The sequence below is a fragment of the Macrobrachium nipponense genome, chromosome 2, assembly GCF_015104395.2.
Source record: "Macrobrachium nipponense isolate FS-2020 chromosome 2, ASM1510439v2, whole genome shotgun sequence".
Taxonomy (NCBI): Eukaryota; Metazoa; Arthropoda; class Malacostraca; order Decapoda; family Palaemonidae; genus Macrobrachium; species Macrobrachium nipponense.
The window spans coordinates 47,503,757-47,523,570 of NC_087201.1; the positions used below are offsets into that span (position 1 = coordinate 47,503,757).

The 19,814-nt window shown below is 40.7% G+C and overlaps 1 protein-coding gene across 3 annotated transcripts; it reads right to left on the reverse strand.

Moving 5' to 3' along the window:
• Positions 1 to 9,349: 9,349 nt before the first annotated feature.
• On the reverse strand, positions 9,350 to 16,960 carry LOC135220556 (uncharacterized). Of its 3 annotated transcripts, XM_064257772.1 has the most exons (5): positions 16,699 to 16,957; positions 11,154 to 11,434; positions 10,793 to 10,976; positions 10,060 to 10,093; positions 9,351 to 10,018 (listed from the first exon to the last, which is right to left on the reverse strand). In XM_064257772.1, the coding sequence occupies exons 2-5, from the start codon at positions 11,418 to 11,420 to the stop codon at positions 10,009 to 10,011; spliced, it is 495 nt and encodes a 164-aa protein (XP_064113842.1). In that variant the 5' UTR covers positions 11,421 to 11,434; positions 16,699 to 16,957; the 3' UTR covers positions 9,351 to 10,008. The 3 variants fall into 3 exon arrangements, with proteins under 3 accessions (XP_064113843.1, XP_064113842.1, XP_064113841.1); XM_064257773.1 differs by having other exon boundaries at positions 9,350 to 10,093; positions 10,828 to 10,976; positions 16,699 to 16,960; XM_064257771.1 differs by having other exon boundaries at positions 9,353 to 10,093; positions 16,699 to 16,954.
• Between the last annotated feature and the right edge of the window lie 2,854 nt (positions 16,961 to 19,814).

Here is a 19,814-nt window from a genome sequence, read left to right on the forward strand (position 1 = left end):
TTTCCTTAAACTTTTTATGTGTTTTCGTAAAGTTAAGTGTACGTACGTACGTACGTTATCTGCCGTTTGTCCTCCTCCTCCTCTGCCGCCACTATCGGAGATAGCCTCACTCGAAAGGTAAGCTTCCACATTTTACGTTACAGTAATAATATTTCTTGTACACTAATATACACTTTATTTACAGGTTTTGGATTTTTATTCTTAATTTAGGTATTGAATGGTCCAAATTGTTGTAGCATTTCATTGTTTATAGGTCAATATAGCTTTATTATGAAATTTAATGGGGTGTTTTTGGAGGGCTTGGAACGGATTAGCCATTTTACATGTAAAATGTGTTCCAAGATACGAAAAACTCATTATACGAAAGCCGCCTCGGAACGGATTAATTTCGTATCTCGAGGTACCACTGTACCTATCTTGAAAGTTCAAATACCAAATGTATACTTAAAGAATCATACATCAAATATTCACTAATTAGTGTATTTTGATGTTATTTTTATGACTAAATACATTTTTATAATACAAAAATGATTTACTAATTTTCAAATATTAGTATTGATTAAGGGATTTTGATGAAGGAAAAATCTATTTCTGGGGGAAGACCTGTGTCGCCCGGTGAAAGGTTCCTGTAGCTCGCATTTCTAAGTATAGATAGATTCTAAATATACCAGAGAAAAAGCTAGAATGGAATGCTGAAGTTACTACCTTCAGCTCGATCACCCAAGGGCGTCGGTATAAGCACTGGGGCGAGTGGAAGCCACTACCACAGGACTTCTGCCAATTAGAAGATTCCTTTCAAAGTCCCTCCCACGGCGAGAGCCGTTACAAAGACTACCCCTTCCACCTTCCGCTCGCTACTACTACTACCCACGCCCGGCATCTTCATTCCTGGAATAGACACCCAAGCTTGGACTGGCTACAGGGTGGGGATCAGAAATAGATTTTTCCTTCGTCAAAATTCCTTTTCTGGGTTTGACCTGTGTCTGCCGGTGAAATAGTATCAGAGAATTGCCATACAAGCTTAAAAGATACCAGACAAAAATGCATAAAGGAATAATGAAATTTAAAGTTCACTAAAGAATAATTTTAATGAGCTTTAAAAGAAACGGACACTTAGTTGAATTCTTAAAATTAAGACTTAAATTAGGACTTAATAACTAGTAATAAAGTAATAATACAATGGAATGGTATCTGAAGCAATGTGATATATACCTAGACGTATGTACAAAACAGGTAAGGAATACAAAAGGTGGGTCCCAATGCTATATACAAGTCCGGCGACGGAATGGCAAGCAAACCAGTCCGGCACCGGGAAGGAAGATTGGTAGGGGAAACGAGCGAGGCAGGCAGGAAGGAGTGAGGTATCAGGGATAAAGGGCTAAGCAGAACGTGCAATAGAATAGAGTTTTAGGACTTGGTCATTCAGGGGAGACTATGCTCCCTGCAGCCACTGCTGAGAATTTAAGGGCCTCTAAGTTCTTGAGATAGTGGCGTTTAAATACTGCCGGAGATTTCCAACCCGTATATTTCTTCAGGTCCTTGAAGTTCATATTGTGAAAATAGTTAATCGAGGTAACCACTGCCCGGATATCATGAACGTGCGGAACTGAATTCGGGTTGGCTTGCTTAATAAAATAGAGGATTTGTTGTCTAATACCTTTCAGAGAAATTGTACTGCCTTTCTCTCTAATAAAAAGGGGACCTGAAGATTTATTGGACTTCCTGGCCAGATAGGATTTGAGGGTGATGACAGGACACAATGATGTGTCTGGTGTAAGAGGAACAATTTTCCATGAAGCCCACCTGTTTTGTGGATCTTCATTCTTAGCCAAGAATTTCCGATCCGGGGATAGTAGCACTTCACCCGACGGGAGGAATTCGACGTGGTTAGGGTCTCTAGAGAGAGCCGAGAGTTCAGATGTATTCTGGCGCCTGACGCCAGGCTCATTAAAAATAAAGTTTTCCTGAGAAGGGTCGTATATGAGCATGAATCATTATCAGTGTCTGAGGCCAATCTAAGTACATCATTTAAGAACCAGGAGACTGTATGAGGGCGGACTACTGGTCTCAGGCGGGCACATGGTCGCGGGATTGAAGAGAAGTACGAATCTGACAAATCAATACTAAAGCCAAGCTGAAAAATCTTCCTTAAGCCAGATTTGATTGTAGTAATGGTACTAGCAGCTAGGCCTTTCTCGAATAGAGCACAAGAATGAAATCGCCAGATTCGTAGTCATCTGTTGGGCATCAGTTTCTTTTAGAAAGATGGCCAATTTCTTCACTGCTGAATCATACTGTCTGAGCGTTGACTCTCTTTTATCAGATTCTATAAACAGGATGTTTAGTGGATCGATACTAGCGTCCTTTTGGGCCGCAAACTTCATGAAGTCCATAAAGTTAGGGCATTCAGAATTCTTGAGGAAGCTGACACAGTCCGGGTTTGTACTACTTAAGTCAGCTCTGGACAGGGGATCCGTCTGGGACGGAGATTCAATTCTAGCAGAAGAGGAAACCAGTTGCTCTTCGGCTAGTTGGGTGCAACCAATGCTACCTGTCCCGTGAAAGATCTTAGCTTGTGCAGGACTTTCATCAGAAGATTTACTGGTGGGAACAGATAAATCTTCTACCAACCGTTCCAGTCTATGGACATTGCATCTGTGGCGTGAGCTAGAGGGTCCAGGTTGGGAGCCACGTAACACGGGAGTTTGTGATTGGACTCTGTGGCGAACAGGTCTACTTGAAGGCCCGGGATTTGGTTGCAAATCCAGCGGAATGACTTCATGTCCAGGGACCACTGCGACTCCAGAGGAGTCGTCCTGGATAGTGAGTCTGCGATGACATTCCTTACTCCTGCCAGGTGAGGGGCTGACAGGTGCCAACAATTTTTCGTTGCTAACGAGAAAATCGAAATCATTACATGGTTTACTTTGCTCGACCTGGAGCCTCCTCTATTTATGCAATGGACTACTACTGCGCTGTCCGAGACTAACCTTATATGAAAGTTTTTGGCTGGAGCCAGGCGTTTTAGAGTCAGAAAAATGGCCATTGCTTCTAGGACATTGATGTGGAACTGGCGGAACATCTCCGACCATGTTCCTTGAACTTTCTTGTATTGTGAGTAACCTCCCCAACTGCTCAGAGAGGCGTCCGTGTGGATCGTTAGAGACGGCGCAGGGAATTGCAGTGGCACTGACTTGGACAGGCTCCGGTGTTCCGTCCATGGACGGAACCTTTTTGTTAATATCGACGGAATTAGTGAGATCTTGTCCCTGAGTTTGGCGTTGGCTCTCTTTCGCCAGACTCAATTGATATCCTTTAGTTTGGCTTTCAACAGGACGTCCGTTATTGAGGCAAACTGCAGTGAACCTAGAATTCTCTCTTGGGTACGACGAGAAGCCTTTTTGTTTTTGAGGAACTGTCTCGTATCCTTCGCTATCTCCCTGACCTTCTTCGATGGGAGAGATAGTTCTTGCGAATTTAGGTCCCATTGGATTCCCAGCCATTGAAAGCGGGGAGCTGGAACGAGCCGGGATTTTTCTGTTTATCTGGAAACCCAGATATTCTAGGAATTCTATCACTTTGGCTGTTGCTTTGTGGCACTCCTCGCCGTTGGTTGCCCAAATGAGCCAGTCGTCTAGGTAAGCTACTAACATTACCCCTCGAGTTCTTAGCTCTTGAACTATCATCTTTCCTAACTTGGTCAATATTCCGGGCGCTATGTTGAGCCCGAATGGCATGACTCTGAATGAGTAAGCCTGTTTTCCTAGTTTGAAGCCTAGGTACGGAGAGAAATTTCTTGCTATTGGAACATGATAGTAAGCGTCTGTAAGATCTATAGAGGTGGTGACGGCCCCACGGGGAAGTAAGGTCCGTACCTGCGAGACGGTCAGCATGCGGAACTTGTCGCATTGAATGTATGAGTTGAGACGGGACAAGTCCAGAATCAGTCTTCATTTGTCAGAGTCCTTTTTTGGTACACTGAACAGACATCCTTGAAACTTTAGGCGTTTGACTTTCTTTATCGCCTTCTTTTGGAGGAGATCTTTGGAATAGTCTAGTAGGTCCGTCGTTGGAGTCTGGTGAAAACTGACTGGTGGAGGAGGCCCTTTCTCCCATTTCCACCATAGACCTTTCGAAACAATGCTGTGGGCCCACGGACTGAAGGTCCAATGGTCCCGGAAGATATAATCTCCCTCCAACCTGCAGACTCTCACTGGTTGGCTGCAGGTCTGTTTCCTCTGCCTTCTCTGAAGCCCCTGGCTCTAGACCCACCTCGCTGCCGGGGGCCACCTCTGGCTCTGCTACTTCCGGCATGCCTACTGTAGCGCGAAATGCTCCTCGCGACTCGTAGGAGGGTTTGAAGGCTGGGGAAGCCACCAAGGTTGTTGAGGATGAGGGTTGCTGAGCTGGCAGAGTTTGGACCAGAACATATTGCTGCTGCGGTTGAGCCTTGGATGTCGAAGGCTTACCGACCTGGGAGACCGGAACCACCTGGACAACTGCCTGAGGATGAGAGGACTGGTAAGGATGGAATTTCCTTGGCCTCTTCCTAGGTCTGGATTGGGGTCCAGGGGTATCAAACTTCCTTTTGAAAGGAAGTCCCCAACAGACACGAAGACTCTGGTTGGCTCTAGCGGCCTCATGGAAGACGTTGTTGACCTCGTCTTTAGGGAACAGGTTGGTGGCCCAGATTGAAGCTTTTATAAGCTTGTTCGGCTCGTGCCTTATGGAAGCATTCTCAAGGACATGCTTCCTGCAGGCTCGTCTAGCCACAATAAAATCATACAGATCCGCCTGGAAGGTCTGTAACAGAGACTTCGTGTGGACCCGGAACAGAGCTTCATCGGTGAACGTCGAAGAGATCAACTCCGCCGAGGTGACCGAGTTGATCGACCTGCCCAATCTACATCTCGCCTCGAATTCCGCTTTGACCAAGTGGTCCGGAATCCTAGGTAGCTTCTCTGCAAACAGGGTGGAGGTGCACTCCGGGTCGAGTTTACCCACCGTAAACATAGCCGGAGGGTCAATCCAAAACTCCACATCTGCGGGGAAGAGTAAGGAGGTGGCCTCCGTCTCTTTTAAAATAGGTAAGGGCTTATCCTCCACCACTGCTTGTAGAGTCAGTTCCACTATTTTTGATGTGCAAGGCGACGGAACTCCTCACGGGGTCACAAACATCGTGAAGCTACCTTTATGGGGCATTAGCTTGGTATTAACGCATTCCCACTCTGTAAGGGTGCGGACCCATACAGCTTGGGCCTGGTCCCTAGGTTAGATCACGGTCTCTTTCGGGTCCTTGTCTATCCTGACTAGCGCGTCTTTCCCGGGAAGAACTCGAAGTCTTCTACCAGTCGGGTTCCGCAACCTTCGATCGTCAGTTTCCCATCTGAATACGGGGCATGCAACGCTAACCGCCATGGGTTGTTGTTGTCTAATGGCGGAAGCTTTGACGCATCCGGAACTGTCGCGGTCTGTGCCGTGGTCCCGGACTGGAGGATTCCGGTCACCAATTCCTCCTGGGCTCTGATCCTCTCGGTCAGGGACAGTATTGATTGCCCCAAGGTCTCTAGGCCTGAAGCGAGTCGAGTGGACACCGACTCAAGCTTATTGTCTACTACTTCGCTCACCTTCATCATTAGAAGATTAGCGAATGCCTCCTCGTCAAAGCCGGACCCCGTCGGCTTGGTTCTGGAGGTCTTTGCTCTCGACCCCTTGGGAGGGGGAGAAGCCTTGGAAGAGGGCAGCTTAGCAGTAGAGGTCGACGGCTTGGGGGCCGAGGACGACTTAGCCGCACCCGCCGGAGCAGGTTTGGATCCCTTTGGAAGGGATCTCGTCTTCATTACCTTGACTTTGGGAATGACCGAAGCCAATCTATCCCAAGAGGGGGGCGCACTTAGTGAAGCCCTGGAAGGAAGAGGAAGAAGAAGGAGTTGGGCTAAAGGGGAGACTACCTGCCTCACTTACCTCCCTACCTACCTCCTCCTCGGTGGCCATCGGTTCATGGTGGAGGCTGATGGCCGCCACCTCTTCTGCCACCAGGTCGCAATCTTGGTCCTCTGGGAGGGGCAACGTCTCCAGCCGGATGTTCTCGATGATAGGGTCCGCTATCGCCGCAGGAACAGCCATCGTAGCCATGGCTCCTGGATACAAAAGGGAGCACAGGTTCTCGGACAACACATAGGGCTATCCGGCTGCGGCGTTCCTGCCTAATCCTCCAACCCAGCACTTGAGGGACGTTTTGGTTTCCTGCCGGAGGGCCAAGCTAGCCTGTAAAAAAGGGAATCAAATTAGTATCCCATCCGGAGAATAGTATATCCAAGAAATTTCATAAAGTTGCTGTAATACAGAAATTTCACGTAATGACAAGGTGAGGAAGTTACTTACCGTCTTGTCAGAGATGATGGTCACCATATCATAGCACACCGTACAAGTGTCGGGGTGCCAAACCAGGTAGTCCTCCAGCTGGACGGTGCAGTTTGCATGTGACCTACAGACCACATGCCCGCAGGGCTTGATGAGGGTAGCAGAGCAACCTTCTGCAACGGACCATCTGTAAGTTGAAAGGTCAAATGAGTACATATTATAGGAAAAGCGCCGGAGTTAACTCCGGCGGGAGCATGCACCTTAACCTAGATGTCGGTTCATGACTTACTCACTGAATGACTTCAACTCACTGAATGAATAAAAGAAAAATCTCTGGGTGTTTCCGCCTGCTCCAGAGTCCGTCTTCGGGAAGGTAAAGATATACCCAGTGTATGGGGTCTGAGAGGAGCAGGACCGAGGAGAAGGAAAGACCTAATCCTGAGTCTGGTCATACTGAATCAGAAAAGCTACGAATTGACGTAGTCACATATCTGAACCCTTTACCGCCCCCACCGAGATGGGGAACAGCGAAATCAAGAAAACGGAAAACTGAGCGGCGGAAACCTGGTATGACAAACTCCGGTGGCGAGTGTGATGGTAGACCACACTACATCGGAACCCTACGGGTCCGGAGATATACCTACAGAGTTTTAAAACGAATGTATAATACATCTGGTAATCTGGTGTAATCTCTTAAGGGCTTGGCCTACTCCGGAGTCTCATAATCCCGTTGTCATAAAGTAACGCCGGCGGAGACGGGTTGATACGAGCGGAACAGAGGAAAAGGTAAGACCTAGGCCTGAACCTGAACGCATCGGGGGGGAAGAAGCGATTCTAAGGTAGCTAGAAACGCAACTCTGAGCCCGAATCTGTCCCCACATGAGTGGGGAGGCGGAGACAACAGGGAGAAAGGACAACTGAGCGGCGGAGCAGTAGAAATGTACGATCCGGTGCCCAGTCCGCTGGCTGGTGTGATGGTAGACCCCACCTAACCGGCGGAGCTACAGGCCCGGAGACATGAATAAGGAGATTACACCTAATACCAGTAACCACTCCCCTCCAAACCATCCATCCCCCATCGGACAGAAGATGCTCTAGCGGCCATTCATCAGTAGGATTACTTGCACCGCGAGCTAATAGGCAGCGCCAGGCGGAGCCGGTGCTGGGGGGTTGGGGGGGGGGGGGTGGCCGGTCGTGAACGCTTGGCCATAGCAACCAATCAGAGATCACCACCTACGGGAAGCCGTACTAGCCTACTACTAAAGGGGACAGGGGGCTGTAGGCCGACTGGCCCCCTATGAGGTGGCCAGTCGTGATTGTTTGGTAACAGCAACCAATCGGTGATCACCATCTAATGGGAGGCTATATTAGCCTACTATTAAAGGGGGCAGGAGGCGGCAGGCCAACTGGCACCCTAAAGGAGGCATGGCCAAGGCAATATGCAACCCAACAACAACATAAATAAAAATACAATAATGAGGCATCACTGGAAGAGTTGCAAGGGGACAGTAAGGTGAAAAAGGATATACACAGCAGGGATCTAGCCTAACCCTCCGAGATCGATACGGATCCGGTCAGGTAGGCCAGAAAAGCCGCCAAGGACGTCATGACGAGGACGGTAGTCACTCAACCAAGCCCTCCAAAATCGAAATTTCGATCTGGTCAGGTAGGGAGGATGGGTCCAACAAACATGACAAGAGAGAGACTCTCTATACTGGATTGTCCTCCCCGCGAGCACCGTAACGCAGGCGGGGGGGGGGGGGGGGGGGGGGGGGGGGACTGGGGGGGGGGGGGGGGGGGACGATGGAAGGCCTAAGGGGTAGAGTCACCTGGCCTACCTTCCAAAACCTAGCCTAGGCCTGGTCGGGTAAGCCAGGGAGGGAGAGCAAAACTTCCAACCTCACAGTGATATGAAAATCATAAACGTGCGTAAAATCATGTGGATAGCTGGCTAACGTCGAAAACAGCCAAGCGTGCATGCATAAAACGTGAGAGAGAAAGAGGACTCGCTCTCTCTACCACGCTAGCGTACGATAGGCTAACTGGAAGCAAAAATACACTACACACATATAAAATATAAAATAAATAATACGTACGAAGTTGAACGAACACACTCCTGACCCAGCAAACACACAAGTATTGGTCATACATTGACCCATTGCCGGAGATGATCCAGACTTTCGGTATCGGTACAAATGATCAGTAGCATCGGTCCAATTTATATCCATTATCCGTTTGCACACCGGGCCCTTAATGGCACTGTGTTGAAAGAATGTTGGGACAATACATGCAATCCATAATCACGCCAATGCATGTGTTGGACCAGTAGTTTCCTATTTTGGGCAGATACTGGTACGATTACCAGTATCCAATTTATGTTTCATTATGGATTGCCAGATAATTCCAATGCATGATATGAAAGAATTAAATGTGATATCTATGTACATCACTCTGCTGTATCTAAAGTTTGAAAATAAACTATACAATGAAAAAACGACTCCTTTGGCAGTTTGTTCGTGGTCTTAGACACGTGATCGAACCCCACTGGAAGAAATGTTAGAAGCTCGATCTCCTTACTTTACCTTTTATCAGCACTATAGTTACATGCATAAAACATTGTATAGTTTATTTTCAAACTTTAGCTACAACAGGGTGATGTACATAGATATAAAACATTTCTTTCATAGTCTTCTGGACAAAACGTATACCCTTATGTATCTGTATGTTGCAATATTCATCTTAATTTATTTTGATAAAGTAGTATAGGGTGATGTGGCAAGTATTTAGGTATTGACAAAATTATTTTTGAAAATAATTTAAACACTTTTATGCAAACATATATCAGTCAATAGAAACAAATCAATACTCTTTTAAAAACTGTTCTGTGATCAGTATTGTGGCTGTCATGTAAAACAATAATTTCAATAAATGCATTAACACATAAAAAATGGGATTCCATTATACTGGTGTTTAACATCAAAATACATAGTCACAATTAAATTTTTATTCGAAGGCAAAAAATGGTTAACAAAACAGTTGCAGTAACTAGTACCAAATATATACTGCATTCTCTATATCTCACTACATACTACATAAACTCTCCTTAATTGTTTAATATATCTGATTTCTATATACAATATTTTACAAAAACTAGCTGGTGATACAGTCAAGGAAATTATAAATATTCATGGATTTCTGTCTAATGTTTGTTGTGACTTCGTGCAAGATGGTACATCCATTTCATTTAAAAAAAAAAAGTAATGCAGGAACACAAATTGCCATTCATAAAGTACAGCACTGTATGTACTAGATAAATGGATGTAGCATCTTGCATGAAGTCACAACAAACATTAGACAGAAAAGAATGATACTTCTCTACATCAAATTATTCATTTAAATATAATAAAAATTATTCATTTAAATATTATAAAAATCTAATCAAAAGAGACTGACAATAATAAGATAAATTTGATTGATAAACAAATTACATGAATATTTATAATTTCCTTGACAACAGTCAGCAGAAGTGCTCTATATTATATTCCTTCAGGATCCCAACCAGAATTAGGTTGAGATGAATTGGGATTCACATCTTGACTTTGCTGACTGTGCAAGTCTTTTGGTCTTTTCCTTCCCACGTATCTGTCACATGCATTTTTTAGATAAATCATCATAGTTTTCCCTACTTCAGTTTCATCAGTTGATAATTGTGTCTTGTTCACCAGAATATCTGAAAAGGATAATCAATATTAGTAAATTGCATATCTGCAGTACTACGCATAGTCCAACAATATAAAAGCCTTTATATTCAGTTACTTATGCCACTATTATTACAATTTGAGTTAAAATCTAAGTTAGAAAAGCATAAACCTCTGAACCCAAGGGGTCGAGTAGGAAAAGTAACCCTATACAGGAAGGTAAAAGTGGACAATAAAAAAATGGTGTAACTTTGTGTACTCTCAAGCAAGTGAACTCAAATCCAAGACAGTGGAAGACATTGGTAAAGAGGCTATGGCAGTATCCAACTTTAGAAGTTTTGATGTCAAAGTATTAATTCATTTAAAGGGTTAACAATTAAGGTTTAAGTCCTTTTTAACTTTGTGGGATTTGATTTTGGTGTTAACCCCTGCCAAGGCTAAATGATAATGGCACTTATGGTTTCTGTGCTTTAACATTACACTGCACTTTTATAATGGATTACTTTGCATTACTTTTAAACCTTACTGAATGTGTGGATGAAATACAAATGCAACTCATGTTTTGAAGATTTCACATACAGTACTTATATTTTGACTATCTACCAGCATCCATGGCACTTCACTGCATATGCATCCCCATCTAAAAGCTAGCAATAGGCAGTACTACAAAGTGCCAATTTACAGACTGTAAAAGCCATACCCTACACCTAACAGCATTATACAGCACTCACTTATTATAATTCCACACAATGTCGTGTTCTCGAACCCTTTCTTGCATGTATTTGTTTTCGTGTTCCAGCCAAGACGACCTTCCCAGTTGAACTCATACTGGAGTCCACTTGTCATGCAGAAGTCAATCATGGTTTTGACTGCTGCTTTGACGGTTGCTCCCCCAAGAATTTGGAGTCGATGTACCTAGAAATAACATTCAATAAGACTGGTTATACAAAAGTTTTTGATAATCATTAGTAATGAAATCATTCTACACACTATGGCCTTTTCTTATCTTTAGTAATGTCAAAGTAAAAGTTTTCAGTACTGAAGCGTAATAAACATCATTGTGCATATCACGGTAACTGACATGTTGCTTACCAGTGACTTTCTAAGGGCACTGTCCCCATTTATCTGTTGTTCAAAGTCCTCAAAGTCTACATATCTTTGTATTGGTAGCAATCCGTCCAGCAAGGATAAATCAGGTCCAGTGGGTGCAGCAGCCTGAGTTTGTTTCAAATGTTCGATGGTACCTATCATTATTTCTAGTGAATTCTGCTGATCTTGCACCCTACTTTCCAATTTTGTCATTGTCATCACAAGAGGTCGCATCACTTCCAGCATAAGAGGTTGCATCACTTCCACCATAAGAGGTCGCAAGACTGAAAAAGAAATCAATATTTTCCAATATCTAACCAGAAGTGTGTTAATTTAAATGTAGTTAGCACAAATCTCTTTTCATAAATAGCTTCACCAACACAGGAAATAAAAGCTGATTTTATTGGTTACACAGGTACCATCTGATTTACAATATTCAATTTACTGAAAAATTGAGGAAACTGTCAACAGATACTCTTTGGAAATCTGTATAAGCAAAAAGAAAAAAGGTTGATAGCCCCACACACACACAGATTGCCAAGCAATTAGTAAGCTAGGAGAAGACATTATTTTCACATCCATCGTTGTTAAAAATTTCACCACTAGTTGCTTGTGTATGTGAATTATTTTCTACAGTAGCTTTTTTATTTCCCATGCAAAGTTCTCTAATATCCTTATATTATCTTTCTGCATGACGATTCAAGGTCCATGTACTTGCCATAATGAACAATCCCCAGCTTCACAATTCTTGAACATACAGGGGACCTGTGGGAAAAGCTTATTTTTGGCTTGTTGTCCTAATTGAAAGTGGGTACCAATTTTATGAATGGCAAAGCAACTAGTGAGAGGTGTGATGTAAATTAATTAGCAGAGGGAGAATTCAGATCTGGATTGAAAGGTAAGGTACAGTTGTGTTGTTGGTGGAGACATCCAGCCAGGTCAGGGAAACAAAGAACATGGCAGAAGGTGAAAACAACAGGTCATGAAAATTGAAGTCAGAATGAATTCCAGGGGTAGGCAGGTCAACCCTTCAGAAAAGGCCAAAGTAAAAGAAGCAATAGATAAAACCTCTAGAGGAGTGACGTTCTTCCTTGTTAGACATCAAAGAATGTTTAAAAGGTAGGCCTCATGACAACAGTAAGCTAATAGATTTAGACCACAACAAATGGATTTTTTGTAGCTACCATCCCCACAACAAGAAATCGACAAGTGATAGGAAGAAGTCATGCCCATGTGGGCAATGCAAGATCCAGCTAGGCCCAGAAGACGAAAGCCAAGTGTGATAAATGCAAAAAAAATTGTTCTGCACAGACCTAAACAAGCCTCAAATGAAGACTTTCTTGAGGTCGATAAAAATGACAGAATAGGAAAAAGGCCTAGATTGGTATTGCAGTTACTCAAAGAAGATTGCAGATCATACAAAGAGAAATTAGAAAAAGCAATTGAAGAAACTGAGAAATTGCTGAAAACAAAGCTTATATAGGTATTGCATGAGATGCTAAAAGGAAGAAAACACTAGTATTTGTATGTAATGGAGGGTACAGGCAAAAAGGGTCAATAAGTCAGGATGAGGAAATTGCTATGAGAAAGGATAGAGGAAACATCCCAGATCACCGCCAGAATTTTGGAAATATGGTATTGGATGGAATAAAAAGTGCAGAGAAAGTAAAAAAGGAGAATAAATCAATTGGAGAACTAAAGTTACTCAAAGAAGATTGCAGATCATACAAAGAAAAATTAGAAAAAGCAATGGAGAAACGAGACGGAGATTGTGCAGAAAACAGGACAGTGAGCAATCATTGGAGCTTCATGGAAGACCTGAAAACCCTAAATGAAAACCTAGTGAAGAATATGGAAAACAAACAAGGTACAATCACGGAAAGGACCACTAAAATAATGTCAAGACTAGAGAGTAACTCACCTAACCCTGACACAAGCAATGCTTGAATAGCGAAACCCTAAACAGGGACCACGATTAACAGAGGGGTGGAAAGAAAGCAAAGAACATGGGAAAATCAAAGTGCACCTAAAGATAAGGATAAGCTAACAAGAGCAGAGTGCAGGTTCTTTACGACAGGAAAGTGCAAGAAAGGAGACTTGTGAGTACCTGCGCTTACGACAGAAAGTGCAAGAAAGGAGAGACTTGTGAGTACCTGCACTTACGACAGGAAAGTGCAAGAAAGGAGACTTGTGAGTACCTGCACAAGTGGAAAAGCAGAATTTATAAAAGATCCCAGAACAGTCAAGCAAAAAAAGAGGTAAACAAAGGACAGTATATAAGTTCTACAAAGAAGGTTTATATTGTAAATATGACAGGAACTGTAAATACAGCCACAGAGTCATTAGCCAGAATAGGACTATAGTACGACGAAATTAAGTAGACCAACCAAAGATGAGAATGTATGCGTTTCAAAGAGGGGCGGCACTGCAAATATGGTAGGAAACTGTAAAATACCAGTCCACAGAATCCATGAAGAAGCCAAAATAGGGCTAAAATAAATGGAAAGGCAAGGTACCAAGAAATAAGACACGTTGACTATGAGCCAGAATAAAAGAGCAAGCAGAGATGAGGATGAGCAGTATATGTGCAGGTTTAAAAAAAAAAAAAAAAAAAAAAAAAAAAAAAAAAAAAAGATCAATCAAAGAAATAGCAGAAGAGCAATCAAGAGCCCCTTTATGGACAATTTTGGACAAATAGCTTGGTAAATACATGTACCAAATATATTATAGAAATTAACGGAATGAGATATGCCAAAAAAGGTACCGAAGAAATGAGACAAGTTGACTATGAACCAGAATAAAAGAGCAAGCAGAGATCAGGATGAGCAGTAATATGTGCATGTTTTCAAAACAAGATCAATCAAAGAAATAGTAGAAGAGGCAATTAAGAGCCCCTTATGGACAATGTTGGACAAAAAGCTTGGTGAACACATGTACCAAATATAATAATAGAAATTAAGGGAATGGAAATGAGGTATGCCAAAAAAGCACTGAATAAGGAAATAAAGATAAGAATTAATCAAGATATCTAAGAGACTTTCAACAAAAGAGGAAAGAAAAATAAAGAAGCTGAGGTTCACAGATACTTCGAGGAAAACAAAAACATAAGGGAACTGGAAACAAAGGACGCATGTATCATAATGAAAGCCAGACTGAATATGTTGAACTTAAAGGCTAGCTTCCTGGGTAAATTTCAGGACGAGGTCTGTGATATATACAGAGGAGGAGGACATCACCGAACATTTATTCATGTGTAAATCAATTAAAAAAACAGATCAGGACATAAATATAGACACGGAAAATACCCTAGCAGAAAACTCGGGGGAATACATAGGATAGCCCACAAAATTAAGAATGTTCTTATACCTGGAAGCGATGGATGTCAAAGCTAAGTAGCATTGCCCTGCCTCAGTTATATTAAGAAAAAGAAATGAAAGGGGTTGGGTTAAAATTAAAGTAGAAATATTGTGTTATATCTAATTTGCAACATCTTAATTTTGGGGGGTTACTATGTTGCAGAAAAGGACAATAGACATGAATTAAAATACAGGTAGTGTTCAAGTTACGTACAATAATTTGTCTTACGATAATCCGATTTTACGATGGGGTTAACAATTAATACTGATACGACAATATTTTGAAATTATTTTAAAATTTCACTCGCAATGGACGCAGGCAGCAGAGTACACTCAGGGAGCGAGAGAGACCAAATTACAATAGCCTAAATTTATCCTGTCTTCTAGTTAAAGAGTCTGAAAACAGCAAAAGAGAATGATGAAGGTATTGTTTTAACGTTATAATTGTGTAAATGTATAGTCATTAACAACCGAATGATAGTAAGCATACCGTAGTCATGTTATAAAATGATGAATATGTAGCATAGGATGATATTTTTATGCAGAAAGTTTATTTGCTATAGATCAAAGCTCAGCAAGGAAATACACTGCTAATGACTATCATGCAATAGCAACAAGGATAAAACTCCTGTAAACTTGTGCTATCAAACACAACCTTAGATAAAATTGTGCTATCGAACACAATCGTAGATAAAATTGAGAGAAAATCATTTTATCAAAACTATTGGGCTTGAAAGAACACATTTTACATTTTTTTTAGACCAATAAAAGATAACGCAAAGCTTGTATTACGCTGAAACCAAGTGAAAATAGTGAACAGAATCATGTAATTTTTTTTACACAAAAAACATGCCCCTGATGCAATCTTTTCATGAAAAAAATAATCTAGTTCACAACAAATGTATTCAAGTCATATTTCAACTTAAACACGTTGTCTAACGAAAAATGACCTTGTCTCATATAAGTAAAGTATCTGGATATTCATTTATGCTAACTAGAAGCTAGAAAATTTGCTCATAATTGAGTTAAATATGGTGAAATAAACTTGTATGGGCCACCAACTGATTTCTAAATCAAAACATTGACCACTACCTATATGTTAGTATTTTATAATGCAATAATACAAGAATACCTACAATATTATTGGATACAGTGAAGTGATGTAGAACTTATTTTATAATTATATGCAGCCATCAGCAGCCTGACATCACTCAATTGTACTAATGTCTGACTGATTCTCGTTTTGTGTCCAATTTTTTTTCCTACTAATATATCATAGTCAGAATGCACTGAACCTCCAGAATTGGCTTATATCAATTAATAAATTACTATACCGTATGTGTAATATAGAGAATACTGTAGGCTACGCTACTGTATTCGTATGTCTACACTAGGCCAACACTTTAATTTTATTCAATTTCTTCGTACTGAATTTTCATAAGCACATATAGGGTATAAAACCGCATGGTACAGGGCGGACCATGTACGATCAATGTGTACAACCCCAAAAAAAGTACATTATAACGCGTCCTGACATCGGAGATGGGCATCAGACGCAACTTGTTGTTGGTGAGAAACGGAGCTAAAGACCTCTACTCCGGTGTCAGGACGCATTATAATGTACTTTTCTTGGGGTTGTACACATTGATCATACATGGTCCACCCCTGTACCATGTGGTTTTTTACCCTAGCCTACATTGAACCTAGAAAATATGCTGAAACTAATAATTATTATGCTGTATACCTATGTATAAAGTAGTGTAGGCTAGGCTACCCTATATGTAGTGATGGTGCAATTACCCTAGTGTAGGCTAGGGTATATTTGAGATATGATTTTTCCATAAGTAGGAGAATACCTGTAAACAGTTTTAAGTAACAAAGTTAAACTGAATACCTAATGAGTAAAACTTAGGATCCAGGAACTAACCCTAAGTTTTCCTAGAATGCCACTCATGACCTATCCGGAACTTGCCTATCCAATATCGATTAGGGTTCCGTGCCCTGATCTGGCTTTAGGGGCATCTGGAGTCTGGACCCCGCTCTAATAACACAACTTAGGTACCTAGTAGCTACCATTCCGAGGTTGTCCTACTCTTACAGAATTTAGCTTATTCATAGGTACTTGTTCCTCATGATCGCCTAACCCACATGGCTAAACACATGAACCTAATATGCAAACACTTGCTACTCACAATTGTCCTCCAAAGCACGTTTAATCTTCTTGGTGATGATTTTGCGCTTGCAGAAATGGTCAGCAGTAGTGCTCTTCAGAGACAAGACGATTTCATTGTTTTAAATTTGACCTCAGCCAGTCCACGTGAGTGTAGTAGTAGTAGTAGGCGGTGTTTGTCTTTGAAACGGCTCCTCCCTTGCTTGTTGTTATTCCTCTTTTGTTTATGTTAGGTATCGGTAGATCTATATAACTATTACGCGGGAAGCTATTCTTCTTGGAGATCTTTATGGTTTTGTGCTCGTAGAACAGATCAGTAGCATTGCACTTTCGAGAGTGATGATGTTTGGTTGCTGTACCTTTGTTCTTTACAGTTTTGAAGTTGAACACCCAGCGAGTGTAGTAGTAGTAGCAGTAGTAGTAGTAGGCGGGATTTGTCTTTAAAATGGTTCCCTTGCTTACTTTTCATTCATCCTGTGTTTGGTAAAGTTTTTTCTCTCTGTAATGCCATAGTTTTTTTTTTAAATTCTTTCCTATTTTCAAAAGGTCTACAAATAAAAGCAAAATGTATATTTCTCTTCATAGTGTCTTGGAATGTTTCAAATGAGTAGGTTTAACATAATTTTAAATTTGGCAAACATAAGAAAATGTGCCAAAAATATGCGAAGTAAAAAAAAAAATGCCAAATCAAAATTTTGGATACCAATTATGTTTGAGAAGTATCACACACAAATCCACATATATTGTATATGTATGTGGCACTTCTCAAACCAGATTGGCATCCAAAATTTCGATTGGCACATTGTTTTTTTTTATTTTGACATATTGTTGGTGTATTTGCTTGTTTTCCAAATTTGAAACACACACACACACACACACACACACACACACACACACACACACACACATATATATATATATATATATATATATATATATATATATATATATATATATATTATATAAAATATCAAGACAATTATTGATAACCATTTAAATATATTATATATATATATATATATGATATATATATATATATATATATATTATATATATATGAACCAAACAAAACTTCTTTCAGTTTTTCTTCTGAAGATTGAAAAAGAAACCAAAAAATCACTTTGTAACTTGTTTACTTCTAAGTAAAACTAATGTAAATACTTAGAAGTAAACAAGTTACAAAGTGATTTTGTGGGTTTTCTTTTTCAATATATATATATATATATATATATATATATATATATATATATATATATATATATATATATATATATATATATATTGAAAAAGAAACCCACAAAATCACTTTGTAACTTGTTTACTTCTAAGTATTTACATTTAGTTTTACTTAGAAGTAAACAAGTTACAAAGTGATTTTGTGGGTTTCTTTTTCAATCTTCAGAAGAAAACTGAAAGAAGTTTTTGTTTGGTTCATATATATATATATATATATATATATATATATATATATATATATATATATATTTAAATGGTTATCAATAATTGTCTGAGGATTTTTTTTTTTTTTTTTTTTGCTGATATGCAAATATATTTTTTAAAGTCGCTTCAAAAGAAACATCCAACTGTATTGTTTATGAATCGAATCACAGTTGGGTATCCAACACTGAAAAGAGATAATCAAGCCGAAATTGGATATCCAGTGTTTATCCAACATTGGAAATGCGGTATTATTTTGGTAATGGGTCCAATTCAGTTATTCCATTATCCATTAGTATAGTTGGATTTCCTCAATAATCCAGAATTGGCCCAATACATCTGTGTTTGTGCTGGGGAGGGACTAGGGAGAAAGCTAAAGGCTAGAAATACGAAATAAACAATAAATTAAGGACCCCAGAGGACGTCAGGAGCACGTTAGAGCCTACAACGTATAATAAAGATCGTAAAATCAGAACTCCAGAAACGGCAGGAGTTATGAAAGGCACGGGAATACAAAAAAACGGTAACTATAAAACTGTGAGCAAGTGTAATCATAAATAAACAAAGATAAATAATGAACGCATCTGATGATGCACCCAAGATGGCGGATGAAAAAAGCGTCACCCCGGTTCGTTAGAACTAAGGGACCGAACAGGCAAAAAGGGGATTGCATCGTGACCACACGAATTACAAAAACGCAAAATGGAATACTCAACTTGGATGAAGAAGCTGGGAGCTCTCCAGCAGACACAGCTTCGCCAAAAGAAAACACAAGGGGAGCAACGAAGACACGTGCGTAACCAATGCAGCTAATTACAGGAATGTTGATGCCAGGCGTGGGTAGTAGTAGTAGCGAGCGGAAGGTGGAAAGGGTTATCTTTTTGTTAACGGCTCTCAACCGCGTGGGAGGGACTTTGAAAGGCTCTTCCTAATTGGGCAAGGAGTCCTGTGGTAGTGGCTTCCACTCGCCCCAGTGCTTATACCGACGCCCTTGGAATGCTGAAGGTAGTAACTTCAGCATTCCATTCTGGCTTTTTCTCTGGTATATTTAGAATCTATTTATACTTAGAAATGCGAGCTACAAGAACATTTCACCGGTAGACACAGGTCAAACCCAGGAAATAGTGTGTTAAGTTTAACCCTTTAACGCCGACTGGACGTATTTCACGTCGACATTTTTTGTCTCTCGGGTGCCGAATGGACGTATTTTACGTCGACATACAAAAGTTTTTTTAAAAATTCGCGGAAAAATACTTTTAGGCCTACCAGCCGAAAAATCTTGAATCACACGCCTTGGGGGCTGCTGGGAGTTCACGGATCAAGGTGTTGTTTTGTTTACAATCGTTACGCAGGCGCACAAGCGCGAATTTCTTTCTTGCCACACTAAAAAGTATCTGTGACACATCTCGGAAATTATTTTGTCACTTTGACATAATTTTTGTACCATTTTAAATTAGCCGTTACATGGAGTATTATATATGAAAATGTGTGCATTTTTATGTAGAATACAACAAAAAAATACTCATGATTGTAGCTTTTATAAGTTTTGAGATATTTTCATATAAATAACGATGTGCCAAAATTTCAACCTTCGGTCAACTTTGACTCTACAGAAATGGTCAAAAAACACAATTGTAAGCTAAAACTCTTATATTTTAGTAATTTTCAATCATTTACCTTAATTTTGCAACTAATTGGAAG